This window comes from Lagenorhynchus albirostris, chromosome 3 (assembly GCF_949774975.1).
Source record: "Lagenorhynchus albirostris chromosome 3, mLagAlb1.1, whole genome shotgun sequence".
Lineage (NCBI taxonomy): Eukaryota > Metazoa > Chordata > Mammalia > Artiodactyla > Delphinidae > Lagenorhynchus > Lagenorhynchus albirostris.
In genome coordinates, this window is record NC_083097.1 from 166,857,478 (window position 1) to 166,874,005 (window position 16,528).

General features: G+C 60.5%; 3 protein-coding genes across 7 annotated transcripts in view; 2 read left to right on the forward strand and 1 right to left on the reverse strand.

The window, feature by feature from the left end:
* The first annotated feature begins 5,504 nt into the window (after positions 1–5,504).
* DUS3L (dihydrouridine synthase 3 like) lies at positions 5,505–10,893 on the forward strand. Of its 4 annotated transcripts, XM_060145460.1 has the most exons (13): positions 5,507–5,710; positions 6,737–7,025; positions 7,284–7,796; positions 8,172–8,213; positions 8,369–8,521; positions 8,751–8,867; positions 9,048–9,113; positions 9,194–9,304; positions 9,545–9,641; positions 9,801–9,876; positions 10,224–10,412; positions 10,488–10,616; positions 10,736–10,893. In XM_060145460.1, the coding sequence occupies exons 1-13, from the start codon at positions 5,523–5,525 to the stop codon at positions 10,806–10,808; spliced, it is 2,043 nt and encodes a 680-aa protein (XP_060001443.1). In that variant the 5' UTR covers positions 5,507–5,522; the 3' UTR covers positions 10,809–10,893. The 4 variants fall into 4 exon arrangements, with proteins under 4 accessions (XP_060001442.1, XP_060001445.1, XP_060001441.1 ...); XM_060145458.1 differs by having other exon boundaries at positions 5,506–5,710; positions 10,488–10,893; XM_060145459.1 differs by lacking the exon at positions 9,194–9,304 and having other exon boundaries at positions 5,505–5,710; positions 10,488–10,893.
* A 56-nt stretch (positions 10,894–10,949) lies between these two features.
* Positions 10,950–13,171, forward strand: PRR22 (proline rich 22). Of its 2 annotated transcripts, none has more exons than XM_060145463.1 (3): positions 10,950–11,555; positions 11,647–11,709; positions 12,064–13,171. In XM_060145463.1, exons 1-3 carry the CDS (start codon positions 11,192–11,194, stop codon positions 13,152–13,154), a joined length of 1,518 nt encoding a protein of 505 aa, XP_060001446.1. In that variant the 5' UTR covers positions 10,950–11,191; the 3' UTR covers positions 13,155–13,171. The 2 variants fall into 2 exon arrangements, with proteins under 2 accessions (XP_060001446.1, XP_060001447.1); XM_060145464.1 differs by having other exon boundaries at positions 12,145–13,171.
* Positions 13,172–16,209: 3,038 nt separating this feature from the next.
* CATSPERD (cation channel sperm associated auxiliary subunit delta) overlaps positions 16,210–16,528 on the reverse strand; it is a 39,968-nt gene continuing 39,649 nt past the window's right edge. The window contains exon 20 of the mRNA XM_060146727.1: positions 16,210–16,511. Within this exon, the coding sequence (XP_060002710.1) occupies positions 16,274–16,511 (238 nt within the window). The 3' untranslated portion in view covers positions 16,210–16,273. The remainder of the gene's footprint in view (positions 16,512–16,528) is intronic.

Here is a 16,528-nt window from a genome sequence, read left to right on the forward strand (position 1 = left end):
ACTCCAGAACGTTCAGCCATGGCCCCCAGCTGCTCCTCCACCCCTGTCCCCTGGGGGCTGGCCCCCTGCCCTCCCCTGATGGTCACTGCTCCCCAGGGGGAGTGGGGAGTGTTCTGTTCATGTGTGGAGGCCTAGGTGGAGGTTTTGGGAGGCCAGCATCCGCTGGCCAAGACGCAGACTTGGCTGGTGGAGAAGTTTCCATCTTAGCGCCAGGAGCTGGTCCAGGCCCTGCAGACCCAGGGCTGCACCTCGGGGACCCCTCCAGGGAGCAGCCCCATAGGGGTGGAAGTGGCCCGGCACCCTCTGTGTCCTCTGTCCCTTCAGCTGCCCCCCAACCAGCGCATCACCCCACAATAAGCGTTACTCCATCCCCCAGCGCTGGTGGCTGAGCTTTTGCTGATCCTCAGTTTCCCCATCTGTGAAATGGTGCCCAGGGCAGACCCGCGGCTGTGGGAGGTGAGTGTTGTCTTCCCATGGAGACATGAGGGGATCGCCCGGGGTCACTGGGCCAGCTCCGCACAGGGCTGCTGATTACCAGCTAAGAGGCTCCCTGAAACCAGGTTTCGGGGCTCTTGACTTGACAAAGTTCTCCTCACCGAGAGCTGGGTGATGCTGAGGGCCCAGAGAGGCCTCAGCCCCTCCAGGGACCGCAGCTGGACCCCCACACCTAGCTGGGGATCAGAGCAAGGAGCCAGCCCGCCTGGCTGGAATGGGGCCCACGAGGCCTTGGGGGTGGCAGGAAGGAGCTGGCTGGTTCCAGAAGAGGATGGGAAAAGCAAGGTTGGCAGCCATCCCCACAGGGCCATTTGCAGCCGCAGGTCACAGATCGAGGGCCCTGTCCCTGGGAGGGCCCACGTTGGCAAGGCGGGAAAGCCATCAGGCCTGGGGGCAGAGGGGTGGGGAGGTGGGTGGGGTAGGCCTTGGGGTTGGGGGACACCTGAGAGGTGCGGCCCGGGCTGAAGACCTTATGGGAGCTTACAGACCGCCCCCCCGCCCCCGAGAAGCCACAAATGCGTGGACACTATGTGTGTATCCACGCACGCACATACAGTAGACACACAGACACACGCTCACAGACTTAAATACGCACATCGACACGCTGACACACAATTACACACACAGATGTCCCCCAAAGTCAGTCATACTCTGCAAATGCGTATACGCCATCACACACACTCACACGGACACACGTAGTACACACGCACACACTCAGATGCGTACGGCAGCCCCAGCCCCCGAGGCTCACAGGTGCCACATACATCCCAGCACCCCGGCTCTTGTCACCCGCCAGCCTGGCCCTGCCTTCTCTCGTCCTTGGCCCGGGCTGCCCTAATCCTGGTCTCGTGTCCTGAAGCCAGAAGATAAGGGGCAGCTGCAGCCCCAGATAAAGGAGGCGCAGCCACAAATCCGGGGCAGCCCCGGCGGCAACGGGCAAAGAGCCCAGGCCACACCTGCCCTGTGCTTCCCCCCCTATCTGGCCTGGTTGAGAGGGACAGAGAGAGGGCAGGGGAGACAGAGAGAGGGCAGGGGAGACAGAGACGTGGAGGGAGAGAGAGACAGAGGGGGGAGATGCCTGCGGGGGGGCGGGCAGCAGAGAAATGGAGACAGATGCAGAGAGAGAGAAAGATGGAGAGAGACAATACACGGGGAAAAGAGAAATGCAGAGAGAGATAGGAGATAGACACACAGAGAGAAGGAAATACAGAAAGAGACCCCCAAAAAACTGAGACAGAAACAGGAAGAATAAAAGAAAGGGACAGAGGCAGGGGGAGCCCCAGTGACTGGGCTGAGTGCCAGTGGCACCTTCCCAAGGCTCTGCCCACCCCCTCCTGGGTGCCTCAGTCTCTCCACCTGCTCGGGGCCCCAGCGCGACCTGCCTCCCTCCTGCTTCCTCAGATCAGCCAAGGTCAGGCATTGGTACGACTCACGCCTGGTCCAGGGTTGGCGGGGGACATCTTTCTCAATGTCCCCACGCTCTCCAGACTGACACCCGGGAAGTCCTCAGCTTCCTGCCAAATCCTCAGTGAAGGTGGGACCCCCCACCCAGCAGGTCCTGCCCCCTGTGCCTCAGTTTCCCTAGCTATGACAAGATGCATTCACTCAGCAAATGTTCACTGAGCATCTACTTTGTGCCAGGCCCGGTGCTGCATGGTGGCAACACAGAGTGACCAGAGCAGACCTGACTCCCACCAGCCCTGGGCTCATAGTTTAATGGGGAAGATCCTCAACGCATCCCTTTTCCAGAGAAGGAGAAGTTGAGAACAGAAGGGTGAGTGGAATGAGCAAGGTGACTGGGTGCAGGGAATAGTGTTCCTGGGAGCGGGAACAGCATGTGCAAAGGCTGGGAGGTAAGACTGGCTCATGGGAGGTCTGGAATGAACTTGGTGCTTGAGTTTAGGGAGTGAGGAGGTGAAGAGGGATGAAGCTGGGGAAGGCAGCAGGGGCTGGATTATGCAGGAAACTTGGGGCTGTGGTACAGGGCTGGGGCAGTAGGGAGCCATGGAAGGATTGGGAGCAGGGGAGGGCCATGGTCAGATCTGTGTTTTAGAAAGAGCTTTGGGAGGCTGGGCTGTTGGGGGCAGGATGGGAGATTGAGACCTTGGAAGGGGTGTTGGTGGGAGAGGGGATAGACTATAGAGAGACCCTGGAGAGAAAGCCGGGAGGACATGGGGACTGACAGGCTGTTGGGAGAGAGACAGGCAGGGAGGCTGATGCCCAGGTCTCTGGCTAGACGGTGGGGCAGCCCCTGGGCCAGGGGCCTCTTCAGCCCGTGGATTCAGGTAGCGTTGGGATGAATACCTGTTCCCTCCACATAAGATCAGAGAGAAGAGTAACGGAGTTAATACATGAAAAGACCTTAGGACGGAGCCTGGCATACAGTAAGTGCTCAAAACTTGTCTAGCTACCAGTAAATGATTAATATTACACCATTATAATAACATAATAAATAATAACAATTAACAGGAATTCCCTGGCGGTCCAGTGGTTAGGACTTGCGCTTTCACTGCTAGGGCCTCAGGTTCAATCCCTGGTTGGGAAACTAAGATTCCGCAAGCCGTGCAGTGCGGCCAAAAAAAAAAAAAAAAGCAAGCAATGAATAGTGTGTCACTTATATTAATACCATAGTTGTTAATGGCCAGTCCACAGTCTCCCTTTCTCCCCCTCCCCACAGGAAGCGTTCCGGGATTGCCATACACAGAGGAGGCAGGTCATCACAGGGCACAGCCAGGGAGCCCTAGGAGGGTTCTCCTTGGAGGCTGAGGCTCAGAGAGGGGAGGCTCATTCCTGAGGTTGCCCTCTGTGGGCCTCGGTTTCCCCACCTGAACAATTGTCTCCCCAGAGTGGTCTGGGTGCCCCTGGGATGATGTCAGGGAGACGATGGTAGAACCTCAGGAGGCAATGGGACGGGCACCTCAGGAAGAAGCGAGCTCTCGTCCCTGGAGGTGGGTAAGGGGGGCTGAGTCTCCCAAGGACCGCTGTGGTTGCTTCCAGAGTCCCCGACTCCACTGTTTTATTCCCAGATTGTCCTATAGAGGGCGGCAGAGGCCAGAGATGGAAGACAAGCTGCTCCCTGCCCCCATTCCATTCTCTCCCAGGTCTTGGAAAAGCTGGTGCTGAGCCTGTTGTGGGCTCAGGCAAATCCTTTCCCTCCTCAGGCCTCAGTTTCTCCATCTGTCACTCACGGAACACAGTCCCTGCCTCACTTCCTGCTCAGGGAAAGCTTTGTCAAGTTTAGCAGTGAAATGCAGGGGGGAGCTAAGGGATTGGTTATTCCCTTTCTGCACTGTGTTCATGTAATTCGAGGCAAATTATAGTAATAAAGTAACAGTAACAACAATAGTCATTAATATTTGTTGATTGTTATTTATTGAATCCTTACTTTCTAAAAGAGATATTTCTATCAGCCCCATTTTTCCGATGAGGAGACTGAGGCACAGAGCAGTTAAAGGACAAGGTTCTGGACTTCCTTGGTGGAGCAGTGGTTAGGAATCTGCCTGCCAATGCAGGGGACATGGGTTTGATGCCTGGTCCGGGAAGATCCCACATGCCGCGGAGCAACTAAGCCCGTGTGCCACAACTACTGAGCCTGTGCTCTAGCCCTCGAGCCACAACTACTGAGCCCACGTGCCACAACTACTGAAGCCCATGCGCCTAGAGCCCGTGCTCCGCAACAAGAGAAGCCACCGCAATGAGAAGCCTATGCACCGCAATGAAGGGTAGCTCCCGCTCGCCGCAACTAGAGAAAGCCCGCGTGCAGCAAAGAAGACCCAACGCAGCCAAAAATAAATAAATTTTATAAATAAATAAATAAAGTTTTAAAAAGGACAATGTTCCGGGACTTCCCTGGTGGTCCAGACTCCGAGCTCCCAATGCAGGGGGCCCAGGTTCGATCCCTGGTCGGGGAACTAGATCCCTCATACATGCTGCAACTAAGAAGCCCATGCCACAACTAAAAGATCCGGCATGCTGCAACTAAAAGATCCTGCATGCCACAACGAAGATCCCTCATGCTGCAACTAAGACCCGGCGCGGCCAAAAATAAATATTTTAGGGAAAAAAAAAAAAAGGACAATGTTCCCAGATGGTAAGTGAAAGTTCTGGGATTCGAAACTGGCAGGCTGAGTCCAGAGCCCTGAGGTCCCTGTACTACATCAAGGCTCTTTCAGCAACAGGGAGCTTTAGGAGGGTGCAACAGGGCATGGTGGGGACTGTGGAAAATGACTAGATTCCGCTGTCCTTGGCTGTTTGCCCTCCCACTTCCCTCGGGGTAAAATCCCAAGTTCTCCCAAAGGCCCACAAGGCCCTGCAAGACCTACCCCCTTCACCTCCCTGCCCTCACCTCCTCCCTCTTTCCCCCTCCCTCACTCAGCAGCAATCACACAGGGCTCACTGTTTCTGCAACACACCAGGCACGGTCCTGCCTCAGGGCCTTTGCATTGGCTGTTCCCTCAACGTGGACCACTTTTTCCTCTGATATCCCTATTTCTCTCCTTCACTTCTTTCGAAAATACTCAAATGTTACCTTCTCAGTGAAGCTTTCCCTGACCATTCTATTAAGAACTGCAACCACCAAAAATGGCTTTCCCACTTCCCCTTCCCTGCTTCATTACTGTGCGACATACAGTATATCTTACTTATGTATTATGTCCATTGTCTTCACCACTCCTATCTCAGCTTTTAAAGGCAAGGAGTTTTGGGTCTGTCTTATTCACTACTGTATCCTTAGCATCTAGGACAACATCTAGCACACAGGCACTTGATGAGTTATTTGTTGAATGAACGCCCTAAATAAAAGTAGCAGTATTTAAACAATTAAAAACCCCATCAGGAAATCAAAACACTTCTGTGGGCCGATTGTGGCCGGCGGGAAGCCAGTTTCAGAGCCCCAAGCGGATTACTGAACGTTCCGGTTCCCGCAAAGGGCTCAGAGGTATAAACGGGACCCGCGGCCCCACCCACTGTTAGGCTCCGCCCAACTGCGTCGACGCGCATACAATGGCGTCACTTGGAGCGACCCAGGCATGCGCATTCCACCAGTAGACCGGGGAAGACACACGCGCGACCCGGAAGGCCTCGCCGCAACACTCCGAAGCGGGTGTGAGGGGGGGCCGATGGCGGAGGGAGTGGTGGAAGCCCCAGCAGAGAGTGGTGGCGGTGGCGACCCAGGAGCCATCGAGCCGGAACGGGGAGTAGCGTCCATTAAACTTCAGTGAGTCGCTGGGTCGGGGGAGCAGTTCACGGAGCCTTCCCGGCACCCGTAGCGCGGCCCGAGTGGCGCATGCCGGGAGCTGGGGCAGCGGCCCAGCGCGGGAAGCTCGCAGGTTCTTCTTCTGTTTGGGCCCTTCCTTCGCTCGCAGGGTCAGCGAGCTCCCGAGGTCGCGCACGTTGGGGACTGTCACATGTGCGAAAGACACCGCGGTCCATGCCTCGGTGGGCGGGGTTTGAGGCGGAGGCCGCAGTGCATGCTGGGGAGTGTAGTCCCAGCATATGGCGGGAACAGCGCAAGTGCACCTCAGGCCAGCCGAAGTTACAGGCAGGGAATTGTGTCTGAAGTGAGTGCCCGGGGGCATGCTGGGGCTTGTAGGGCTGAAGGGCATGCTAGGAAATGTGGCGGTTCTGGACCCGTTGCAAGGCACGCGGGAACATGTAGTTTCCTTTAGCCTAACATAGCTGGGGGCATTCACACCTCACACCTGTACTTCGTCAGGCTGAGCACTGGGGACCCAGGAACAAAATACGTCCTCCCTGGGATTTCCCTGGTGGTCCAGTGGTAAAGAATCCGCCTTCCGATGTAGGGGACGTGGGCTCCATCCCTGGTGGAGGAACTAAGATCCCACTTGCTGGGGGGCAACAAAGCCCGCGTGCCACAACCACTGAGCTTGTGTGCTGCAAACTGCAGAGCCCATGCGCCCTGGAGTCTGCGCGACACAACTAGAGAGAGAGAAAACCCGCACGCCACAACTAGAGAGAAGCCTGCGCGCCACAATGAAGACCACGCGTGTAGCAACTAAGACCCGACGCAGCCAAAAAATAATAATAAAATAGGTCCTCCCTGTGGCCTTGAGGTGCTCCTAGGCTGGCGGCTGGCTAGTTCTAAGTAGTGAGCACCCCATCAGTAGAAGCATGTAATCAGGGACAAGTGTTCTCAGTCCCTTTCCCCAGCATTCATTGAATCTGAGCTCAGGGGAGGGACTTCTTCCACAAGCCCTCCTTTCCCCTGCTCTTCTGCTGGCAGATACCTAACCACCAAGGAGCACTTCCATGAATTCCTGGAAGCCAAAGGGCAGGAGAAGCCCAGACAGGAAACCGAGGCTGGAGACCCTGCTGGCAATGACCTGGATGAGCCTGAGGCCAAGCGGATCCGGCTGGAGGATGGGCAGACAGAGGACAGGCAGACAGAGGAGGCTGTTGAGCCTGGGGAGCAGCCACAGGCCCAGAAGAGGGCCCGGGGTCAGAACAAATGCCGGCCCCATGTGAAGCCCACCCACTATGACAAGAACAAGCTCTGCCCCTCCCTGGTCCAGGTGAGTGTCATTGTCTCCAGAAAGTCCCAGAGGCCTTGAGTGTGAGCCTCTCTGCCCCCTATTCAATCTTCATGACGTTATGATGTAAGTATCGTTATTGTTTCCATCTTCCAGGTGAAGAAGCTGAGGTTTGGTGAGGTTACTGACTTGTCTGAGGACACACAGTCAGGAGGGGAGAGAGCTGAGGTTCAAACCCAGGCTGCCTGGCTGCCTCAGCATCTCCCTGTCCTCCCTCATTGCCTCCCTGTTTCCCTGCAGGAATCCGCCGCTAAGTGTTTCTATGGCGACCGCTGCCGCTTCCTGCACGACGTGGGCCGCTACCTGGAGACCAAGCCAGCTGACCTGGGCCCCCACTGTGTGCTCTTTGAGACCTTCGGCAGGTGCCCCTATGGTGTGACCTGCCGCTTTGCCGGGGCCCATCTGGGGCCCGAGGGCCAGAATCTGGTGAAGGAGGGGTTGGTCCAGGCCCCGCCCATCCGCAATGGCCTGGACAAGGTCCTTCAGCAGCAACTGCGAAAGCGCAAGATCCACTTCAAGCGTGCAGAGCAGGCCCTGCGCCATCTGAGCAAGGGCCAGCTGCCAGGCCCCACTCCCAAAGCCACTGTCCCCGAGGTCATGGAGGCTGAGGGTGCCCCAGGGCAGGACAACTGTGACGCCCAGCAGGCCCCCCAGGGGCCGGGCACCGTTCCCCCTCCCAGGGGCCCTTTAAGGACCTGCGGGCCCCTGACAGATGAGGATGTAGTCAGGTTGCAGCCCTGTGAGAAGAAGCGGGTACGTGTCATAGGGTTCCTGCAGAGGACACTAGCAATGTTGGGGGCAGATAGAGATGGACACTCACTCCCAGCTCTGGAGGGTCCGGGCTGTGGCAGAGGGGGGCAGTGGGAAAGGCTTCCTGGAAGAGAGGGCATTGGGACTGGGGTTTTGACAGTTGAGTAGAAGTCTCTAGTGGAGGAGAACATGGAGAAAAGAACATTCCTGGTGCAGGGATTGGTTGGCCTGTGCAGAGGCACTGCGGTGAAAGGGATCCAGGCTGACTGGGGCAGATCAAAGCGTGTGGGGCAAAGACCTGGGGAGGCTGGAGGCTTGAGAGGCCTTGAAAGCCACGTTGGAGGATGGAGGTTCACTGTGCATTTTCTTTCCCACCAGCTGGACATCAGTGGCAAACTGTACCTTGCTCCCCTCACCACGGTAGGACCCACAGTGAGGTGGGCCGGGAGCTGGCAGCGTGGTCATCCCAGCAGTACCCACTGCCTCCCCGCCCTGGGGGCTTGGGGCCTGGGAGGGTGTCTGGGGTCCCTGGCTGCCGTGCCCTCACATGTGACTTTGTCCCCTGCTGTCGTCAGTGCGGGAATCTGCCCTTCCGGCGGGTCTGTAAGCGCTTTGGGGCAGATGTGACGTGCGGGGAGATGGCTGTGTGCATCAACCTGCTGCAGGGCCAGACGTCTGAGTGGGCCCTGCTCAAACGCCACCCCTGCGAGGATGTCTTCGGTGTCCAGGTCGGTGCAGCCCCGAGCGAGGGAGGGAGGGAAGGAGGGAGGGAGGAGGGGCTCTCAGCCGCCATGTTTCAGAGCCACATTCAGGTCCGGGCTCTCCTGGCTCACCTCCCAGACCCCCTGCCTGAGCCACAGGCCAGGTGCCCGCCTGATGCACCTCCAGTAGCTGCTGGCCTTGGCACAGGGCCAGGCAGGGAGGGCCCCTCATCCACTGCCTGGCCACCTGCCACAGCTTGAGGGCGCCTTTCCCGACACCATGACCAAGTGTGCCGAGCTGCTGAACCGCACCATCGAGGTGGATTTCGTGGACATCAACGTCGGCTGCCCCATCGACCTCGTGTACAAGAAGGTACCAGCCGCTCAACCCTGGCGCCCCACGGAGGGCAGAATGTGGGTGGGCGGAGTCCCTGGGGAACCTGTGGGGGGCCTGTGGGCCTCGCTTTCCCCATCTGTACAGAGAGGACAGCAGGGGGTGTCGGGCCCAGCCAGAGTCACGCGTTCCTAAGCCCGAACCGCCCGTGTCTCCCAGGGCGGGGGCTGCGCCCTCATGAACCGCTCAGCCAAGTTCCAGCAGATCGTCCGCGGCATGAACCAGGTACAGCCCGAGACACCCTCCACCGCCGCCACTCCCCGTGGCCTGACCCCGGGCCCCACCAGCCACACCCATCCCCGCAGGTGTTGGACGTGCCACTGACCGTGAAGCTCCGCACGGGTATCCACGAGCGCACGAATCTGGCCCACCGGCTGCTGCCCGAGCTGCGGGACTGGGGGGCTGCGCTGGTCACGGTGGGTCTCGGGGCACAGCGGGTGTTGGGACTCCCGAGGCGCATCCCTTTCTAACCATTGCCTCCCTTCCTGCCCCTTCCTCCTGGTCTTTGGCTCTCCCTCCATCTCTGTCTCCGTCTGTCTGTCTGTCTGTCTCTCTCAGTCTGTCTCCGGGGCTCTCTGGGTCTTCTTCTCTCTCTCTGTCTCTGTCTGATTCTCCGCCCTCTGCCCCTCCCCCCCACCTGGCTGCCTCTCCTCCAGCTCCACGGCCGCTCGCGGGAGCAGCGCTACACCAAGTTGGCCGACTGGCGGTACATCGAGCAGTGCGTGACAGCAGCCAGCCCCATGCCCCTTTTCGGTGGGTCCCCTGCCACCGGAGGCCACGCACCGGGGCCCACCCCTTGCCTGGGCCCCCTCCTGCCCCAATGGGGAATGCTGCTGGGCTGACGAGAACTCCCGAAGCCCCGGCATCCCCACCTGCACGCAGCTCCCTGAGGCCCCAGTCTCTGTTCCTCAGGAAACGGGGACATCTTGTCGTACGAGGACGCCAACCGCGCCATGCAGACTGGCGTCGCTGGGATCATGATCGCCCGGTAAGTGTGCCCGGGGTGGGGATACAAAGAACCAGCCGGGGCTGCCCCTGAGCACCCAGGCTTCGGCTCGGGGAAGGTGAGGGCGCGTCTGAGTTTGTCCCCGACGCCGGTGCCCCCAGCCCGCCTGCCCACCCACTGCTCTGTTATTCCCCGGGCGGGGAGATGTCAGAGGTGGCTGCTTATGGGGCTGAGGCGGGGGACTGGACACTTCTGTAGCTGTGGGCTCAGGGTTGTGGCTTGGAACTCTTGGGCTTTGAAGGTTGTGTGAGCGTGGCCGGGAGGTTGGGGACCATGGGTTTGGGGGCTGGGGTTCCGCCACCGGCCTGCTGACCACCGCCCACCCGCAGCGGCGCCCTGCTCAAGCCGTGGCTGTTCACGGAGATCAAGGAGCAGCGGCATTGGGACATCTCGTCGTCTGAGCGCCTGGACATCCTGCGCGACTTCGCACACTACGGCCTGGAGCACTGGGGCTCGGACACGCAGGGCGTGGAGAAGACACGCCGCTTCCTCCTTGAGTGGCTCTCCTTCCTGTGCAGGTGGGATTAGTGGGGCGGGGCGGGGTGCCTTGGGGAGGCCCGGCCCAACCCCATCCCCGGCGCCCCCGTCTGCAGGTACGTGCCCGTGGGCCTGCTGGAGCGGCTCCCGCAGAGGATCAATGAGCGGCCGCCCTACTACCTGGGCCGCGACTACCTGGAGACGCTCATGGCCAGCCAGAAGGCGGCCGACTGGATCCGCATCAGGTGCCCGGGAACCGCCGAGGCCCTGGGAGATAGTGCACCAGGGAGCCAGCGGGTGTGGGGCCAGCTGGGCTGGGGGCCGCCCCGCCCCAGGCCTGACCCTGCGCCCGCCCTCCTCACAGTGAGATGCTGCTGGGACCCGTGCCACCCAATTTCGTCTTCCTGCCCAAGCACAAGGCCAACGCCTACAAGTAGCTGCAGGGGCGGGCGGGGGTGTCTGAGCGCCCAGCGGGCTCCCCAAGGAATGAGAAGGCAATAAATTTTATTCTTTTAAAACCCAGCCCCTTTTGTGACCCTGAGGCTGTCTCATGCCGCCCCACCCCCCCACCCCCCCAGCTTTCCCCCACCATCCCCATCCCCGCAGCTCCCTCCTTCCTCACTCATTCACCAGCCCCATGCTGGCCACTGCTGGTACCCAAAGGCCTTGACCGCAAACAAACCACCATAGCTCATGAGATGGGGCCTTGGCCTGTGTGGGTGTGGATCAGGGCGGGCTGCCTGGAGGAAGGGGCCTCGGAGCTGTCAGGCAGGCATTGCTGGCAGAGGCAGAAGGCGGCAGACCAGGCCCAGTGTCCACCATGCTCTCTGTGACGCCCATCTCTGGTTGCCTTGGTTTCCCCATCTGCCCCTGCCCACCCCCCCCCCCCATTACCCGGAACCCTGACCAGTGGGTGGGCCACAGCCTGGAATCCGCTGCCTGGAGTAACCGGAGAAACAGAACTCCGCAGGACTCTGTGCCTCCGCTCTGGGTGGGCTGCCTGTGCTCCCACTTGCTGCCCTCCTGGCCTGCGCGGCCAGGCCCCCGCCTCCCCATGCAGCACCCCAAACACTTCTACGCACCCGCCGCTCCCCAAGAAGGCTTCAGTCCCCAGAGCCTGGACGCCACCGAAGGGCCCGGCAGCCAGCCTGCTTCTGCCTGCACAGAGCCTCTTCCTGTTGTGGGTACGAGGGTGGGGAACACCCATCGGGGCAGGGACCAGGGCTCTGCCCGCCGGCCTCAGGACCCCACCCAGCTGCCTGTTTTTGTCCACAGGTTCCTCCAACGTCTGTCACCCTCCAAACCTGGAGAAAGAGGTGTTTCCAGCTCCTCCAGCAGGTACCGGCCTCCCACCAACCCTTGATGACGGGGGAGTGGGCAGGGGCATCTTGCTCCCACCCCTGACCCTAGGTGGCTCCCGCCTCCGAAGGCAAGGCCCGAATCCCTGTCCTCCAGAGAGACCCCTGGACCAAGGTCTGTGTCTGTCATCCCCTAGCTGGGGCCCTGAAGCCAAAGCCTGTCTCTTGTTCCCCAAACAGGTCTCCCAAAGCCAGGTCGGTGTCCCCGCCCCCCAGATGGGCCCCCAAAGCAAGGCCTGGGTCCCCTGACCTCTAGAGAGGGCCCCAAAGGCAAAGCCTATGTCCCTATTCCCCAAATGGACCCCAAAGTTGGTCCGTGTTCTCCATGCCCCAGACGTGCCCCACGGTTTGGACCTCCTCCACCCCAGGCGGGTCCCAGAACTGCCCCTCTCAGGGCCACCCTCCCTGGCCACAGGTTTCCAGATGGCTCCCTGCGGCTGCTTCTTTGACCCCCGCGTCTACCGAATCGAGTGGACCACCACCGACTTCGACCAGTCGTCCCTGTACAAGCTGGCGGCCAGGGGCCCCGCCTCGCCGGGCACCTACTTCCTGGACGCACAGCACTGCCTCAGGGCCCCGGTGCCGCCCCCACTGTTACCCCACTACCAGCCGCCCCCCGCGGGGCCCCGGTACCGCATGCCCTGCTTCCCGCCCGAGGGGCCCGGGCCCGAGGCCCTGGGCTTCGTAGGGGACGGAGTGCCCCCCGCCTTGGTCAAGCAAGGCCTGGCGCCCCTGCTGCCCCCCAAGGAGAGCGAGCTGCCCCCGCTGCTCATCACGCTGCCCGCCGAGGCCACGCTGCCCCCTGGCGCCTATGGCCCTCTCAGGGGCCGCTTGACCCAGCTGGATGGGCCCGGCGAGCCCCTGACCTTCACCTTCAAGGAGCCGCCCCCTGGCGCCGGGCCCGGCCTGCTGTACCCGCCGGGCCCCACCGAGCCCAAGGCGGCCCCGCCGGGGGCAGGCGAGGCCAGGACCCCTGAGGTGGCCAGGGCCTTCACGCCGCCCAAGAAGGTGATGCTCGAGGACGCGATGAAGCTCTTTGACTGCCTGCCGGGCGGCCCCGAGCCCGCCGGGGCCCCATGCAAGTCCCCTGGGCCTGCCCTGCCCAACAGCGGGGGCAGTGGGAACGACTCGTTCAGCGACATCCGCTCATTGCACCTGCCCGACGAGCTGCTGTCCTCGGACTACAGCGTGCCCGAGGTCCTGGATATCGTGTCCGACATGGACTTCTTTTACAACTTAAAGGCGCTGGACGAGGAGCCGCCGCCCTGCCCGGGGGTGCCCCCCACCGCCAAGCCCGGCAAGAGGAAGGCCGGCAACCCGACTGCCAGGAAGGGGAGGCAGGGCAGCAAGGGCAAGCAGGCTGTGGTCCCCACCAGCGCCACCCCATTGGGGCCCAGGCAGGACCTGGGAGCCGCCCCCCATTAAAGCGGATTTGAGCTGTTTGCGCAGTGTCCGGTCAGTGGCATTCGGGGGCCGTGGGCTGTCCCCTCGCCCGCCCTGTCGTCCAGCGGGCCCCAGGCCACGTGGTGAGGCCCCTCAGGACCCTGGCACCTTCTGGGTGCCGGGCTTCCAGAGTAGAGACGGGGAGCCCTAGACTTGGGGTTCGGGACAATCCCTCGTCTCCTAGCACCAGAAAATCCAAGTCAGCCGGCAGGGATGGGGGGCTGCTAGGAGGTGGGGAGACACTGCCCGGACTCCTGCACTGCAAGGATTTCACCTCCATGTTTGATGGGGAAAGTCAGGTCTGCCCAGAGATGGGCAGGAACTTGCCTGGAGACACAGCAGCAAGCGGGGTGAGGCCTGGGGAGAGGCCTGCGGGCTGAGCTCGGCCTCAGCCCAGGTGGAGGGGCGGGTGTCGCCGATGGTGAATGGGAAGGCGTCTGCTCGTGTTCACGCGGGGAGCTGGGGGGCCTGGGGTGCAGAGGCAAGTGCTGGGTGGAGGTGTGAGAGTGGGGGCAGGGCAGGCATGTGGGAGACGGTGTCCACCTGGCACACGGGTGACCCAAACGGGCATGCACGTGATGGGGCGTGCAGAGTGCACCTGCAGCAGCGGCATTGGGACATCTCGTCGTTGATGGTCCCCCAGGTGCCTGGAGCCCTGCAGTCCCCCACGGAGCCCCTGCCTCTTCACGTCCCCCCAGCTGGGGGCCAGAGGCCAGGGTGGGCGTGCCTGTCCCAGGATGGGCATCCAGCCAGGCCCCGGGTGCCGAGTCTCCGCCTCGGGCCCAGCCACACCTGGGTTCTGCTTCCCGGGGTGGGGGTGGGGGGGCGGGCACAGGGCGGGCTTGCAGTGGTTTGGGAGCTTCAGTGCTCACACCTGTTCCCTCCTGCCCCAGCTCCTTCCCTCTCCAGTCCACGGAGCTCCCTCCCCCCTGTACCCTGGGCCAGGCTCTCATCTGCCTTTCGCTTCTGGAGAGCCCAGGGCAGCTGCCAGCCGCACCCTCCCCTGAAATACTCCAGGCGACTGAAGGGGGTGAGTCGGTTTCTCAGTGACACCTAAGGAGGTAAGGAGAGATGGACCGCCCCTTGCCTGCCAGAGGAAGGGCCCTCCTGCCCCAGGCCCTGGGCTGGGTCTCGGGGACCTTCCCTGCTGGGGCACCCCGGGCGCTTGACTAGGACCCAGGAGGTGGCCGCGTGTGGGCAGGGGGTCTTGGCTGCCGGCACCACGCCTTGAGCCTGCGGGTTCCAGGGCTCGGAGACCGAGGTGGCCAGCCAGGCTGGGCCGTACCGGGATCATCGCCTGTCTGTGTTGTGAACAGGATGCGGGCCTGGAGGAGCTAGGAGCTCCCTTCCCTCGCTTCCCTCTGAGCCTGCTGTGCCTGCAGCCGTGTTAGGGGTATTTTCGAGACAAATATGAAGTACCCCCAAGAAGGGAAGGCCCTGGCAAACGAGGCGGATGCGACAGGATGGGCTTGGTTTTCTTTAAGATTAATGCGGGCCGAGGGTCGTGAAACGAGTATCACCTGACAGCCTAACCCGTCCCCTCCAGAGAGGCGTGGAAGGTGGACCAGGCAGCCCCCGGAGGTGCGGGTGAGGTGACTGCCCACTGCAGTGGGTGTGGGAATGGAGGTGTTTCTGTTTCTGTTTTTTTTTTTTTTTGGCGGTACGCGGGCCTCTTACTGCTGTGGCCTCTCCTGTTGCGGAGCACAGGCTCCGGACGCGCAGGCCCAGCGGCCATGGCTCACGGGCCCAGCCACTCCGCGGCACGCGGGATCCTCCCGGACCGGGGCACGAACCCGTGTCCCCTGCATCGGCAGGCGGACTCCCAACCACTGCGCCACCAGGGAAGCCCGGGAGTGGAGGTTTTTAATGACTGGGTGGAGACCGTATTGGGCAATTTTTTTTTTTTTTTGGCCGAGCCACTTGCGGGATCGTAGTTCCCGACCAGGGATTGAACCCAGGCCCCAGGAGTGAAAGCACAGAGTCCTACCACGGGACCGCCAGGGAATTCCCAGTATTGGGCAGTTTAAATGACCGTCAGATATGTTCATTTAACCTAAGAGTGATCAGAAAAGTTATTGAGAAAGTTTTCACTAGAATGAGACAGCTGTCCTGTGCCACCTGAGGTTTGAATGAAGTGTGGGAGAGGGAAGTTCTGAACAGATGGATAGACTGATCAAACGTACATATACACGTATGTGTACATTGTATGCACACCTATATGTGTACTCACGTGCATATACGTATCTGTACACATGCATACACGCATGTACACGTGTGTGAGCATGCATGGCATCTACACGCATGTGTGCACATTATACAGTGCTCGCATGTGACATGCACATCGCCCGTGCATGCATGCACGTGTGTATATGAACGTGTATTATACATATGCACACACATGTAGATTGCAGACATACATGCGCATGCATGCACACATCTGCACATAGGCAATATGCATGTACATACACAGGCACACACATGCACACACATACACCACACGTGTGTATGTGTATACCTTATGCACCTACATGTTATATACATGTATGTATACATATATCTGCATATACAGGTACACACACGTGTGTGCATCGTATGTATGCATAACACAGGTACGTGTAAAATATGTGCTATGCTTCCAATTTTTATTCGTGGACATCACAAAACACACGTAAGCGTGTCGGTCTGTGTATATGTCAGGGCTCATCAATAGAGGTGGACCCACCCCCGTCCCCGTCTTCTGCAGCCCCCGCCCTTTTCCTTGGGTCTCATGTTTCTCTAAGAGAACACGTCAAGTGTCCGATGCATCTCTGGGGCTTGCCGATTAGTGCTCCCACCACATGCCGGTGCGGGCTCGTTTCACCAAAAGCTCGTGTTCGCTAGGACTTGGGCTGCCCACCTCCTCACTGTTAACAGCCCACGTAGGTGCCGTAGTTCAAAGGGACTCTGGCGCCAGAATGTTGAGGGGGGCAGGTGGGTGTAGAAAAACCACAAACCATGAGCGACACCCACTGCTACCGGCTCTCTTACCAAACGCTTTATTTCAAGACAACTCTGCCCCCTCCCCGCCACCCCGCCACCCCACCTCCACGCCCCGGGCGTGCTCAGCACCTGGCCCAGACACACGCACAAGACTTCCTGCATCTCCTGCGCAGCCTGACCCAGAAGCCCTTGACCCTGAGGCCCTGCTCAGTGTGCAGCAGCTCGGGGATCAGGTAGGCCAGCCATACGGACAGCAGGGTGGCCCCCGTGAGCAGGACGATGGTGATCTCAGGCGGGAAGATGGGCAGCGGGAAGGCCCCGTAGACGTAGACGCTGAATGTGGTCTCCAGGTGACAGTAGCTGCGAGGGGCGGGCAG

Excerpts from the sequence above, each read along its gene's own strand:
- DUS3L (XM_060145458.1), top strand. The coding sequence starts at position 5,523 with ATGCGCATTCCACCAGTAGACCGGGGAAGACACACGCGCGACCCGGAA. Across the intron at positions 8,214-8,368 it reads ACCTTGCTCCCCTCACCACG|TGCGGGAATCTGCCCTTCCG; the intron begins GTAGGACCCACA and ends TGCTGTCGTCAG. Across the intron at positions 9,114-9,193 it reads TCGTCCGCGGCATGAACCAG|GTGTTGGACGTGCCACTGAC; the intron begins GTACAGCCCGAG and ends CCATCCCCGCAG.
- PRR22 (XM_060145463.1), top strand. The coding sequence starts at position 11,192 with ATGCTCTCTGTGACGCCCATCTCTGGTTGCCTTGGTTTCCCCATCTGC. Across the intron at positions 11,556-11,646 it reads AGAGCCTCTTCCTGTTGTGG|GTTCCTCCAACGTCTGTCAC; the intron begins GTACGAGGGTGG and ends TTTTGTCCACAG. Across the intron at positions 11,710-12,063 it reads GTTTCCAGCTCCTCCAGCAG|ACGTGCCCCACGGTTTGGAC; the intron begins GTACCGGCCTCC and ends TCCATGCCCCAG.